Source organism: Aquarana catesbeiana, linkage group LG10 (genome assembly GCF_042186555.1).
Source record: "Aquarana catesbeiana isolate 2022-GZ linkage group LG10, ASM4218655v1, whole genome shotgun sequence".
In the NCBI taxonomy this organism is placed as follows: Eukaryota; Metazoa; Chordata; class Amphibia; order Anura; family Ranidae; genus Aquarana; species Aquarana catesbeiana.
The window spans coordinates 18,196,458-18,210,196 of NC_133333.1; the positions used below are offsets into that span (position 1 = coordinate 18,196,458).

The following is a 13,739-nucleotide window of genomic DNA, read 5'->3' on the forward strand; positions in this document are numbered from 1 at the left end:
ACTTTTCATATTGTTCCAAATAACAGTTTCGGGCTACAAAGCTTATGCCCTTCTTCAGATGGGAACAAGATGTATACTGACATTATTCTCACTTCATTTTATATTGTTACAATTCACACCAGAAATCCATTTGGCATCAATTAATCAATACAAATTATCAGAATTATTTTAATCCTAAACTCCAGAAAGATGTCTCAACGAGATGTAATCATGTTCCAATCACACAGAAAAAGTTCCATTTATCCTAGTATTAAAACATACACACACATCCATTAACAAATGTCCAGAAAAATAAAATTTTATATATATATATATAACGCATTCAAATCATGATCCATATACAATAAACCTCATTTTGATTATCTATAAAAATAAATGCAGGTCAAAGTCCGAGTTTAAACCTCTAGGTTGTAATGTATCCAATCTATTTTTCCACTGTACTTCCAATTTTTTTTAATTAATTCTTTACAACCTAAAGGTTTAAACTCAGACTTTGACCTGCATTTATTTTTATAGATCATTAAAATTAGGTTTATTGTATATGGATCATGCATTATTATATATATATATATATATATATATATATATATATATATATATATATATATATATATATATATATTTTTTTTTTTTTTTTTTTTTTTTCTGCACATTTGTTAATGGATTCACACCTGACCTCATATATATATAATGTTTGGGGGCTTTCTAGCAATAAATACTAGTTTGCACAAAAAGTTCCAGAAAAGGACCATAGATCTCTCAATAAAGAGGACCTGTCATACCTATTTCTATTACAAGGGATGTTTACAGTCCTTAAAATAGAAATACATGTTATAAAAAATAAAATAAAATTACAGGGACAGTGTAAAAATAAAGAATAATAAGTAATATAAATAAGAAAAAAATGTAAAGCGCCCCATCTCTCCATGCTCGTGCAGAGAAGCGAACGCATAGGTAAATCGTGCCCACACATGTAAACGCCATTCAAACCACACATGTGAGGTATCGCCACGATCGTTAGAGCAAGAGCAATAATTCTAGCACTTGATCTCCTCTGTAACTCTAAACTGGTAACCTGTAATAAATGTAAAAGTGTAATAAATGTAAGAAACGTGAAATAGAGATGTTTAAGTACAGAGTATTAATGTTTTACATTGAATAAGCGCACCAATATTTGTATAATTATTATTTATGAGTGTGAGTTCACTTATTGAATGGTAGCAGCTTTGTTGACTTTATTAATATCTCACAGTATAAGGTATATTTGCATAGCAGCGCACAAGTTCTTTTCTATATAACAAGTACTGTAGGTTGTCGCCATTCCACAAGCGTGCACAATTTTAAAGCATGACATGTTAGGTACCTATTTATTTGGCATGACATCACCTTTACATTATGCAAAAAAAATCGGGCTAACATTATAATTTGTTTATTTTAAATTCAAAAAAGTGTATTTTTTCCCCAAAAATTACGTTTGAAAGACCGCTGCGTGGGTGTGACATAAAACATTGCAATGATAGCCATTTTATTCTCTAGGGTCTCTGATAAAAAAATATATATATATACCGGTAAATATATATAATGTTTGTAGGTTCTAAGTAATTTTCTAGCAAAAAATACAAATTAAACTTGTGAACAAAAAGTTCCAGAAAAGGCCTGGTCTAGGCCAGATTGAATACAGAATTCCCTCTAGTGGCTAGTCTGCAAATCTTAATATTTATTGTAATAACAACTATAGGAAAGCACAAGCATGTGAATATGTAAGTATTTTAAAGGTCAAGTTTTCTGCTTAAGGTTAAACATTCCCGAACAACTATGGCGCATCCTTCTGGAGAGAAAAGACAAATAAATGCATTGTCAGGAGGGGGGAGTACTGTGATACATGGAAGTGTTACCCCATACAGAACATGTCATACATGAACAAGATATTTAATGCCAGTTTGACTTTGAACTTTCAGTCCTAGCAATATACATTTATTGTTCCCCTGAATTCATCCTCCAATCACCGTTCCTGTTTTCACAAGCAGGCGTCCCGAGATGCTTAGGGATCCTAATTAAACTGGTGGAGGATAAGGAGCAGTAATGCCGTTTCCCCCATTGCTCGGAGTAGTAGTGCTCGGAGTAGTAGTGCTCGGAGTAGTGGTGCTCGGAGTAGTAGTGCTCGGAGTAGTGGTGCTCGGAGTAGTAGTGCTGGGATTGATGGTGGTGCTTTCACAAGTAAAGTTATTTACAAGAGTCAGATGATTCATAGTAGTGGAAAGGTTTTGAGCATCACACAGAGATTTAGTACCACATCCTCGAAATATTGCAATTAAAGGGGTGCTTCCTGCAGGAAGAGAATTTTAACACAAGTGACATTTAACTCCTGACTTTCATAAAAATAGATGTAACCCTAAGATGAATGACATCAGTTTTGTTGAAGTGTATCCTATACAACTGACTTTAATTAAAATAAAATGTTTTTTACTTCTGAACATTTGTTATATCTGTGTTGCTGATCTCCTGCAGTGTCGCTGCAACCGCTTCCCATCTATATACACTCCAACGATGGCTGCATGTCATTTCTCAGGGTGGTCCTGTAAAAAGCTGCGCTCAGAAAAAAAGCAGTCTATGCAAACGACATCAAGGAGATTTTCAAATCCTTTCAAAGTAAAAACACCACCACCGTGTACTTCTAAGCAGTAGTGACAATCCACCGTAGTAGTTAAGCCTGCTTACCAGATGGCAAGCATAAAAGGGCAGGTGGCTATAGCCCAGCCAAGGCCTTTTAGCTTGCTGGAACTCCCGGTGTTCGTGTGGGGGGTAAATCTCCAGGCTCGCTTGCATTGTCACGTATTTCTCAGGGTGGGTTTGTTGATGGTGACAGCAGTGGACCATGCCTAATGTATGTCTATACACCCAGACAGGGGCGTATCTGCCATGAGGCAAACACGGCGCTTGCCTCGGGCGGCATTTTTTAGGGGGGCGACGCTGCCCCCCAAGGTGACCACGCTATAGATTTTTGGCATTTATTTCCCCAGTGTAGCCTATCAGTGCCCATCAGTGCCACACATCAGTGCAGCTTCAGCAGTACCGCCTCATTCTCTGACCTGCTGACCCCATCCTGTGTCCCGCTGACCCCATCCTCTGCTCCATTGACTACATATGTGGCACTTGGACGAACCACATCTCAGAGTCTGATGAGGAAGCCACAGCTGTTCTTTGTGAATGGCTGCAGCTTCCACATCAGACCCTGAGGCAAGAACGGTATACTGCAGCTGGGGTTAGACAAATGTAGATGGGGGGGCACCCAATTTTAGTCTTGCCTAGGGCAGCACAAAACCAAAATACACCACTGCACCCAGCTCCATAAAGACATGATTTGATGGGTTTGGTGTGTCCTGCACAGAGCCCTGACCTCATCACTATTGAACAGCTTTGGGATGAGTTGGAACATTGATAGCGAGCCAGGTCTTCCCATCTAACATGTGTACCTGACCTCACAAATTCTCTTTTGCCTGAATGGGTACAAATTACCACTGGCACACTCCAAAATTGTGTATAAAATCTTCCTAGAAGGAGTGGAGGCTGTAACAGCTAGAGATGAGCTGAATTCACACTATATTGTCAAAAGTATTGGGACTTCTGCCTTTACACGCACATGAACTTTATTGACATCACAGTCTTAGTCTGTAGGGTTCAATATTGAGTTGGCCCACCCTTTGCAGCTATAACAGCTTCAACTCTTCTGGGAAGGCCGTCCACAAGGTTTAGGAGTGTGTCTATGGGAATGTTTGATCATTCTTCCAGAAGAGCATTTGTGAGGTCAGGCACAGACGTTAGACGAGAAAGCCTGGCTCGCAGTCTCCGCTCTAATTCATCTCAAAGGCGTTCTATTGGGTTGCGGTCAGGACTCTGTGCAGGCCAGTCAAGTTCCTCCACCCCAAACTCGCTCATCCATGTTTTTATGGGCCTTGCTTTGTGCCCCCTGTGCCATCCACCCACTGTGTCCCCCCTGTGCCCTCCACCCACAGTGCCCCCCTGTGCTCTCCACCCACCCATAGTGTCCCCTTGTGCCATCCACCCGTGTCCCCCCTGTGCCCTCCACCCACAGTGTCCCCCCTGTGCCCTCCACCCACCCGTAGTGTCCCCTTCTGCCCTCCACCCAGTGTTCCCTTATGTTACCCACCCCCCCAGTGTCCCCCCTGTGCCATCCACCCACAGTGTCCCCCCTGTGCTATCCACCCACCATGTCCCCCCTGTGCCCTCCAACCACCCAGAGTGTCCCCCCTGTGCCCTCCACCCACCCACAGTGTCCCCTTGTGCCCTCCACCCAGTGTCCCCTTATGCCACCCACCCCCCACAGTGCCCCCCCATGCCCTCCACCCACAGTGTCCCCCCTGTGCCCTCCACCCACCCACAGTGTCCCCTTGTTCCCTCCACCCAGTGTCCCCTTATGCCACCCACCCCCCCACAGTGCCCCCCGTGCCCTCCACCCACAGTGCCCCCCTGTGCCCTCCACCCACCCAGTGTCCCCCCTGTGCCCTCCACCCACAGTGTCCCCCCTGAGCCCTCCACCCCCCCAGTGTCCTCTTGTGCCCTCCACCCAGTGTCCCCTTATGCCACCCACCCCCACAGTGTCCCCCCTGTGCCCTCCACCCACAGTGTCCCCCCTATGCCACCCTGAGAGACACTGTGCTGAATCTGGAGGATCCCAGTGATCTACTTTGTGCCCTGTGTTTTGGTATTCGCCCTACTGCGTGCCCAATGGCCTGTGATGAGCCCTACTGTGTGCCCCTTGCCCTGTGATGTGTCCTGTGCCCTGCTATGTGCCCCGTGCCCTGCTGTGTTCCGCCTGTTGTGCTCTACTATGTGCCCTGTGATGTGCCCTACTGTGTGCCCCATGCCCTGGGATGTGTCCTGCTGTGTACCGCCTAATGTGCCCTGTTCCCAATCATGTGCCCTATAGGGTTACCACGTGTCCCGGATTGCCCAGGACAGTCCCGCATTTTGCAGGTCTGTCCTGGGAACCTTCATTCCAGTATAATGCAGTGTCCCGGAATGAAACTGACACAGCTACCCCCGGGGCGATCTGATGCCCCAAAAAAAGGCCGTCACATCGCCGCTTTACTCACTGACAGTACTTGTCCTGGCTGGGAATGTCTGGAGAGACACAATCCCCTTCCCCTACTTGTTATTGGAGAAATAATAATTCCGGCCTTTTGTGTTTAATCAGTGTAGAGCCAGCGGTGGAACAAGGTAAAACAGGTCTCGGCCGGCCAGGACAAGTACTGTCAGTGAGTAAAGTGGCGATGCGGCTGCCTTTTTTTGGGGGGTGCAATCAGTGCTTCTCGGCAGTGGCGGCTGGTGGAAATTTTTTTTTTGGGGAGTGGCAAACAGAATCACCGGCAGCATCCCCTGCTCGGCAGCCTCCTGTTCTCCTGCTTTTCCACGGTGGCGGCTTTCGTTTCCTCCCCCCTCCTCGGGGGCCAATCGGGAGTCTTCTCTTTTCGGCCAATCGGTAAACAGGTCTCACATCTGCTTTTAATTGGCCGGATTGAGAATCAGTGTTTCAACAGCGAATATTAATTTGCTGTTGTGACACACCTGGGTGGGCTCCGGTTGCATTCTCTGCGACCCGAGCCCACCCTATTTTGATGCCTCTGGCTCTAATCAGGCGCTTCAAAAAAATCCCCTGCCGCTGTAATTCATGCACCCGTGCCCAGAAAGAGGTCAGACACATGAATAGGAGGTGGCCGCGGCAGCCATGGATAGATTCATCTATCCATTATGCATATAGGGGTGGCGTGGAGAGAGGGGGTGACGCTCGGGCGGCCCTAATGGACGGGCCGCCACTGCTTCTGGGTAGAGCACGCACCCGCCACCCCGGCTGCACTGTGATTCATTACAGCACAAGCTAATTTTTGGGAGGGGGGGTGGGTGTCCCTGAATGGCAGTTTGGAAATGTGGTCACCCTAGTGCCCTACTGTGTGCTCTGTTATGTGCCATACTATGTGCCACATGCCCTGTGATGTGCGGCATGCCCTGCTGTGTACCTCCTGATGTGCCCTGTATCCCCTGTGATGCACCATGCTGTGCTCAATAATTTGCCCTGCTGTGTGCCCTGTGATGTGCCCCATTCCCTGTGATGTGCTCAGTGCCCTGCTGTGTGCCCCATTATGTGTGCTCCTGTGTGCCCCGTGCTCTGTGATGTGCTCAGTGCCCTCCTGTGTGCCCCATGATGTGCCCTAAGCTCTGCTGTGTGCCATGTGATGTGCCTTACTGTGTGCCCCATGATTTGTATAGGTATGGCTTGCGCGTGGGCGGGGACACAGGGGGCCCCATGATCTTCTATTGCCCGGGGATCCCATAAGTTGTCAGTCTGCCCCTGGACTGGCCTGCACAGAGTCCTGACCCCAACCTGATAGAACACCTTTGGGATGAATTAGAGCAGAGACTGCAAGCCAGGCCTTCTCATCTAACATCAGCGTCTGACCAAACATTCCCATAGACACACTCCTAAACCTTGTGGACAGCCTTCTCAGAAGAGTTGAAGCTGCAAAGGGTGGGCCAACTCAATATTGAACCCTGAGGACTAAGACCTGGATGCCACTAAAGTTCATGTGCGTGTAAAGGAAGGTGTCCCAATACTTTTGGTAATATAGGGTATATCATTTGTTCTGCCTAGGAAACTCTCAACGGCCAGGTCCTCCTCTGGTCCTGTGTAAGCTTGAAGTTAATTCTGGTTGGAGCTTACACAAGGTTCAGGACTCTCTGCCCACCTCTATGTGACAGCACTGGGCCAATCACCAAGCGCCAACACTGTCACATGGGAAGGTAGGGGCTGAGTGATGTCTGAGGTCAATATACTAGGACAAGACACATTTGCATCATGAAACTGCAATATGTAAGGTGTTATCAAACGTGTATGAAATTACCTAACATGGCTGTCAGTGCATAGCTCACACACCGGGTCTCTTGTCCGGTGCAGTTCATGGTGGTGTCAGTCTTACAGGAGCTGGAGTAAAAAGATTCACATGTTTTGCATTGCACACCATTTGATTCTTCGCTCGTAGATGTTGCTGTTGAAATATAATACAAACATACAGAGATAAATAAACCTAAGGTGTACTACAGGTTCACTCACCACAATGAGTTAATGGAGGAGCACTGTTGTCATTCTAGAATGGTACTACAGAACACCTTTACATCTCTTCTCCATGACATAGAGGGAGATGTTTTGTAGTCCTCATATATAGGGCCACTGATAGGGGAGTACCTCCTGTAGGGGGCCCGGGCAGACAGGGGGAGCCCGGACAGCAGGAGGATCGGTGGAGCAGAGAATTGAACGATGACAGAACAATGCCCTGTGTGGCTCTCTGCAGCATCTGAAAGATGGTTTCTACCCCTCTCCCTCCCGCCGGCTTTCAGCTGATGGGTGAGAGACACACATGGCCGAATTTAGGGGGGTGCTGGGGTGGGCTGTGCCAGATTTTAGTTCTGCCCCCCAGGCCTCCCCTGGATGTTGTGTCTGGCCGACGCCCGCTGAGCGCCTTCCCCCGACCACCCCAGCCTGCACTTAGGACCGGGACAAGGAGACGGGAGGCTGGAGCACTGAGAGAAGAAGAGGCAGAGAATAAACAGCCAGGAGGAGATGCGCTGTGTTGTGTTCTCGCCTCGTATCAGAAGAGCGCTCATCTATACAGTACATGAGACAGGATCACTCTTAGATTGCATTGGACTGTACCATACCTCCCAACTTTTGAATTTTTGAATAAGAGACACTTGAGGTAAGGGACGACTTGTGGCACGGGTATCGGCAAAATGTGTGTGGCCAAACTCTTACCAATGTGAGGGGCAGTGGTTAAACAAAACCTGTCTGTGGGAAGATGTGTGTGATGCCTGGTACAGTACCTTCCATGCTAGCAGTGGGCAGGACCCTTTCTTGTAGCTGGGTGAGGACAGGAGGTTACGGAGGTTCTCTGCTCCTTCCAGAGGATCTGTTTGCTGTGAGATACAGCTGTCCCTGGCTGCCTACACCTCCCACTCCTTCTCCGGCTCTGGTCAGCCTCTTCTCCAGTCCTGGGAGGTCCTCAGAGCTCTTCTCCCTCCAGGGTCATTCATTCCTTGTCGCCCTCGTTGCTCACCTTGCCCATGTCATTCTTGATCCGGGTGTGGTCATCCTGCCCACACCTGCTGGCATTCACTGTCCCGATCCCCGTACCACCTGCCACTACACTCTCCCTACTGGCCCAGTACCCGATATGGTCAGTACGCCCCTGGGTCGCAGAGTCCCGGCACAGGGAGGTGGAGCCGACATTCCTGATTGATCACAGGCTTATGAAGGTGCCGCCTCTGGCAGGAAGAAGTGAGCAGCGCCGGCTGAAAAAAATCCCTGCTGGTGCCTGCGCCAGTGCACCCCTGTCAGAGAAGTCAATGGAGCCAAGTTCTGTGACTTGTCCAGGCATTGGGCTCCACTCTGGGACGTTGCTTTGATTCGCCGGGATGCCGGGACTTACATCAAATCCCGGGACGGTCTCAGCGAATCCGGGACGGTTGAAAGGTATGCTGTACACACACACACCTCCCCCAATCCTTATTTTCTGCTGCCGGGAGATGAGCAGGCCTTGGATGAGATAGGGGCGGTGTGTGTGTGTACAGTCCAATGCTATCTAAGAGCGATCCTGTCTCATGTAATGTATAGATGAGCACTCTTCTGACATGAGGCAAGAGCACAACACAGCGCATCTCCTCCTGACTTTGCACTGACTTCCCCATGTAAGTTGGGGGAGGGGGATGGGTGAATATCTGTGCTGGGAAGTGTAATGGAGATTTGGGGAAGGGGGATATGTGATAGAAGGAAGAATGAGGGGGGAGGGGGTTTAAGCCAGAAGGGGGGGGACATTAGTGCTAGGAGGGGGGTGGGGGATTTGGGTAGGGAGGAAGGAAGGAAGGAAGAGGGGGATATGTAAGGGTTGAAATTGTGGGAATTAGTCCTAGGAGGGGGATTGGAGAAAGATCTGTGCCAGGAGAGGAGATGAGGGGGGAATTTGTGCCAGGAGGGGGTGAGGAAATATGGGCTAATAGGAGGGATTTGTGCTGACACGGGGGATTTGGAGAAGAAGATTTGTGCTAGGATAGAAAGTTTGGGAAGAAAGAAGATATGTGCTAGTGGGTCGATTTTTTTGGGGGGTGAGGAATTTGTACTAGGGTGGGAATTGGGGTGGGATTTGAGCTAGGGTTGGGGTAAAGATTAGTGCTGGGAGGGGGGATTTGAACTGGGAGTTGGGAAATTGTGCAATATTGTTTGGGGAGAATTTTGGATTCCAGATAGAATTTATGTTTTTTATGTATGACGGAATGTTTGTGTCCACTAATAATGATTTTCATGTATTATTAGTGAAGATATAATTTTAATATTTTTGCATGGGGGGGGGCTGTCAGGTAGGCTGTATGGGGCCCCATGATTTCTAATGCCCTGTACACACAATAGGATTTCCCGACAACAAAATCCATGTTTTGTTTCCAATGGATGTTGGCTCAAACTTGTCTTGCATACACGCAGCCACACAAATCTTGTCGTAAATTCCGACGTACAACACGTATGATGAGCCGAGAAAAATTAAGTTCAATATCTGCTTGATTCCGAGCATGCGTGGAACTTTGTGCGTCAGAATTGTGTACACACAATCGGAATTTACGAGAACGGATTTTGTTGTCGGAAAATTTGAGATTCAGATCTCAAATTTTGTGTGTCGGAAATTTCGATGGGAAATGTCCGATGGAGCCTACACACGGTCGAAATTTCTGCCAACAAGCTCCCATTGAACATTTTCCCTCGGAAAATCCGACCGTTTGTACGGGGCATTAGTACTTTTTGTATCACTTCACCATCCCTGTAGATTGTAAGCTTTCATGAGCAGGGCCCTTCTTGCCTTGAATTGCATTGTAACTGTAAGGGTCTTGTAAAGACCCCCCTTTATTATATACTTACTTTCTGCTTTACTGTGGCTTAACTTAGAGTAAGTCTTTAAAGGGTAAGTTCACCTTTACAGAAAAATCTGTAAGGTGAACTTACACAGGACCCTCTCCTCACCCCCCCCCCCCCCCCAGTCCCGCTAACGTGGATTGTGGCGATCTCCCATTCTGACACCTGGTATAGCCAATTCAGGGGTCCAGGGGTTAGAAATCCCCACATCTGAATCTCCAAAACGTACCACCATCAGGAGAGACGTTGCGGAGCATTCCAACCCATCCTGTCAGCGGGGAAGAAGACACATGAATGCAGAGGGGATTTCTAAGCCCCGGGGCTCAGAACGGGAGATTGCTGCACAACCGCACAACAGGTTAGTGCGGGGGGAAGGTGAGGAGGGGCTCGGGGTTTCAAAAAAGGGTGGGCTCGGGGCACAGGATACTGCGCCCCCCTACCCAGTTGTGTGACAATAGCAAATTAATATTAACTATCGCCACACCAATCCTCCTCCCGGCCATTTAGGAAGCAGGTTTTGAGACCCGTCACCCGATTGGCTTAAAGGACATGCAATCCTATTGGACGCCTAGGAGGAGGAGGGAAGAGCCGCACGGCGGAAGCAGCCATGATGCAAAAGAGGAGAGGACACAGAAGCTGCTGCCTGACGCTTGTAGGAGCCCGCAACCTGCCCGTAGGAGCCCACAACCCGCCTATAGGAGCCTGCAACCCGGCTGCTGCCTGCCGCCCATAGGAGCCCCTAACCTAGATGGGGTAAGTGCCGGAGGTGGTTGTTTGCCGCCCCCCCCCAAAAAAAAAAAAAAAACACCAGCCGTCACTGCATTAGATGGCTGCTGTTTATAAAATAGAAGAGTTCAGATTTAGTATTAGGATTCCTAACTTTAGAAATTTGAAAAGCACAAAAAAATGGGCTTTAAAGGCACCAATTATACTAAAAATAAAGTAAATTTTATCACATATATATTATAAAAACATGTTAAAAAATACTGCCCAATGCAGTGATGACTAAACCTCTCCAATGTGGATCAAACACATCAAAAACATGTCAAAATAAGACATATAATGTATACTGAATAATAACATGAATTGCTAGCTCTACATGTTTCGCAAGGATGCTTCTTCAGGAGATGACTAATTTCTAAGAGAGGAAAAAGAGGCAGTCAATAATAGTGTTAATGGTGTACAGTCAGTATAAAATATTTGTCTCAGGGAACCCATGGGCCCACCATGGCAGCAGACCAGACAAGACCAGATACAGAGCATGCAAGTAGTGCAATGGACAACACGTGGGGGCGTGCCTAATAAGATCGATAAGAAAGTATCATGAGATGGGTACACCATGCAACAACATATAGTGCAATCAGGCACTAAAAGTGGGTATATCAAATATAACCGTCTATAACATAGATAGCCAACACCCCCTATGTATCAAAGAAACCCGTGCTGATATATCCAAAGAAAGTATGTGTAGTGCTGGTAGATTTTTATCTACCGCTGATAGGTAAATTTAGTGGGTCGCTTATTAGAGGAAGTTAGATTTGCCTCTGTTCCAGCTTGGCTGATGTTGCGTGTAGTTCCACATTGTGTCGGTGGGTGTCGTTGTCACCATCGGCTGGTGTTGGAAAAGCAATGTGTTGAAGCGTATGAGTGCTCCTCTGTCCCGGAGACAACTCGGTGGAGGTGGTCCTCCGAGTTGCATTCTGGGGAAGGGTATTTATGGGACAGATGCCATGTTTTAGGGTTCGTTTTTCAGCCACCTGCTGGCCCTCCTGGCCGACAGGTATGCATTAGGATTACCACCGCGTGGTCCTCCGTTCCGGAGGCCCGCGTCGCTGCGGCATGTGGGTGGGCCCAGAAGCCTGTCTGGGGCCTACCACAGCAGCAGAGGAATGGTCCTGAGCTGTCTATCCTGAGTGAAGAAGCTGGACAACTGAGGAGATCCCAGGGGAGGACCCGTCATGGAAGGATCACGCAGAGTGCTGGTCTGGAGAAGGGCCTGGTGACTCGGTCGGAGGACGTATCCTAGAGTAATCTTACAGTATAGTGCTGCCGGGTTGGCTTAAAGGTCCAAGTACTGTAACTGACATTCATCACCATCCAACACATCCTGTGGCAGAGAATCGTGTGGATTTTGTTTCAGACAAGTCTGTGGCAGAGACTTTAGTTCGTGCTACATGTTGGCTGCTAGACTAGTGAGAGAGGTCTATCCAGGCGGGCAAAGATTGAATCCCACAAGGGGAGCGCTTCAACTGCAAGTGGTCAATATTCAGAGAAATGTTCTAAAGAATACTAAGAAAGGTATTTGAGCTTCCCTGCAGCTTTCCTTCTGCCTCTTTCCTGCTACTTCCCTAATTCGTTTATTAAAGCATTGGAAAACCTACTCAAGTGTTTGGTGCTTATATCGTCCAGAGGTAAACTCAACGGAACCCTAGACCCGGTGCCGGTGAAACAGAGGTATAAATACTGAAGGTAACAAGCCTGCTTAAATCAGCAGCTCCACCGAGAGTTATTGCTACATATGTAAAATATGAATCACTAGTGGTACCTTTGATCTATATTATCCTCCGTGGATAATAAAGATAGCCAACACCCCCTGTGTATGAAAGAGACCCTTGCTGATATATCCAAAGAAAGTATGTAAAATATGAATCACTAGTGGTACCTTTTAAATACAGTATATATATTCGGGTCTCTTTGATACATAGGGGGTGTTGGCTATCTATATTATCCACAGTTATATTTGATATACCCACTTTTAGTGCCTGATTGCACTATATGTTGTTGCATGGTGCACCCATCTTGCGATACTTTCTTACCATCCTTATTAGGCATGCCCCCATGTGTCCACATTGGAGAGGTTTAGTTATCACTGCATTGGGCAGTATTTTTTAACATGTTTTTGTAATATATATGTAATAAAATTTACTTTATTTTTAGTATAATTGGTGCCTTTTAGTCCATTTTTTTTTTGTGCTTTTCAAATTTCTAAAGTTAGGATTCCTAATACTAAATCTGAACTCTTCTATTTTATAAACAGCAGCCATGTACTATAAACAGCAGCAGCCACTGCACTACTCTAGACTCCCACAGATCCATCCTGTGTTGGAGCTTTCCTAGCTTGTTTGACTCCTAACTTTACACGCACTTGAACTTTAATGGCATCCCAGTCTAATGCCCCGTACACACGGTCGGATTTTCCGATGGAAAATGTCCGATCGGAGCGTGTTGTCGGAAATTCCGACCGTGTGTGGGCTCCATCGTGCATTTTCCATCGAATTTTCCGACACACAAAGTTTGAGAGCAGGCTATAAAATTTTCCGACAACAAAATCCGATCGAGTCAATTCCGACCGTGTGTGGCCTGTTCCGACGCACAAAGTGCAACGCATGCTCAGAAGAAATTCCGACACGGAACAGCTCGGTCTGGTAAAATTAGCGTTCGCAATGGATACAGTACTTTCGTCACGCTGCAATGTTAAAAATGGTTTAATACAGCGCACTCTCTTCTTCTTTATAATGTGAGAAGAATTAAGTAGTTTTGCTGCTCGTATTCACACACACTTCTCACAAAGTTTTTTTTTTTTTTATTGGGATTACCTGAATATATTGTTATTTGTCACATCTGACATAAATAATTTTTTTTTTTTTTATTTATTTATTTAAAGCCATTTTTATTTTAGATGTTATGTTTGTATTTTTTCAAAGGCTGATCTTTGTTTAATGTTATTTTTAGTTTTACTCCAGAATATTTTTGTGTGTGTTTTGTGTGTCAA

General features: G+C 46.6%; 1 protein-coding gene across 1 annotated transcript in view; it reads right to left on the reverse strand.

Moving 5' to 3' along the window:
- Positions 1 to 1,225: 1,225 nt before the first annotated feature.
- The window catches only part of LOC141110417 (uncharacterized), a 56,881-nt gene continuing 44,367 nt past the window's right edge, over positions 1,226 to 13,739 (reverse strand). The window contains exons 8-9 of the mRNA XM_073601755.1: positions 6,918 to 7,061; positions 1,226 to 2,326 (exon numbers count right to left, since the gene is read on the reverse strand). Of these exons, the coding sequence (XP_073457856.1) occupies positions 2,055 to 2,326; positions 6,918 to 7,061 (416 nt within the window). The 3' untranslated portion in view covers positions 1,226 to 2,054. The remainder of the gene's footprint in view (positions 2,327 to 6,917; positions 7,062 to 13,739) is intronic.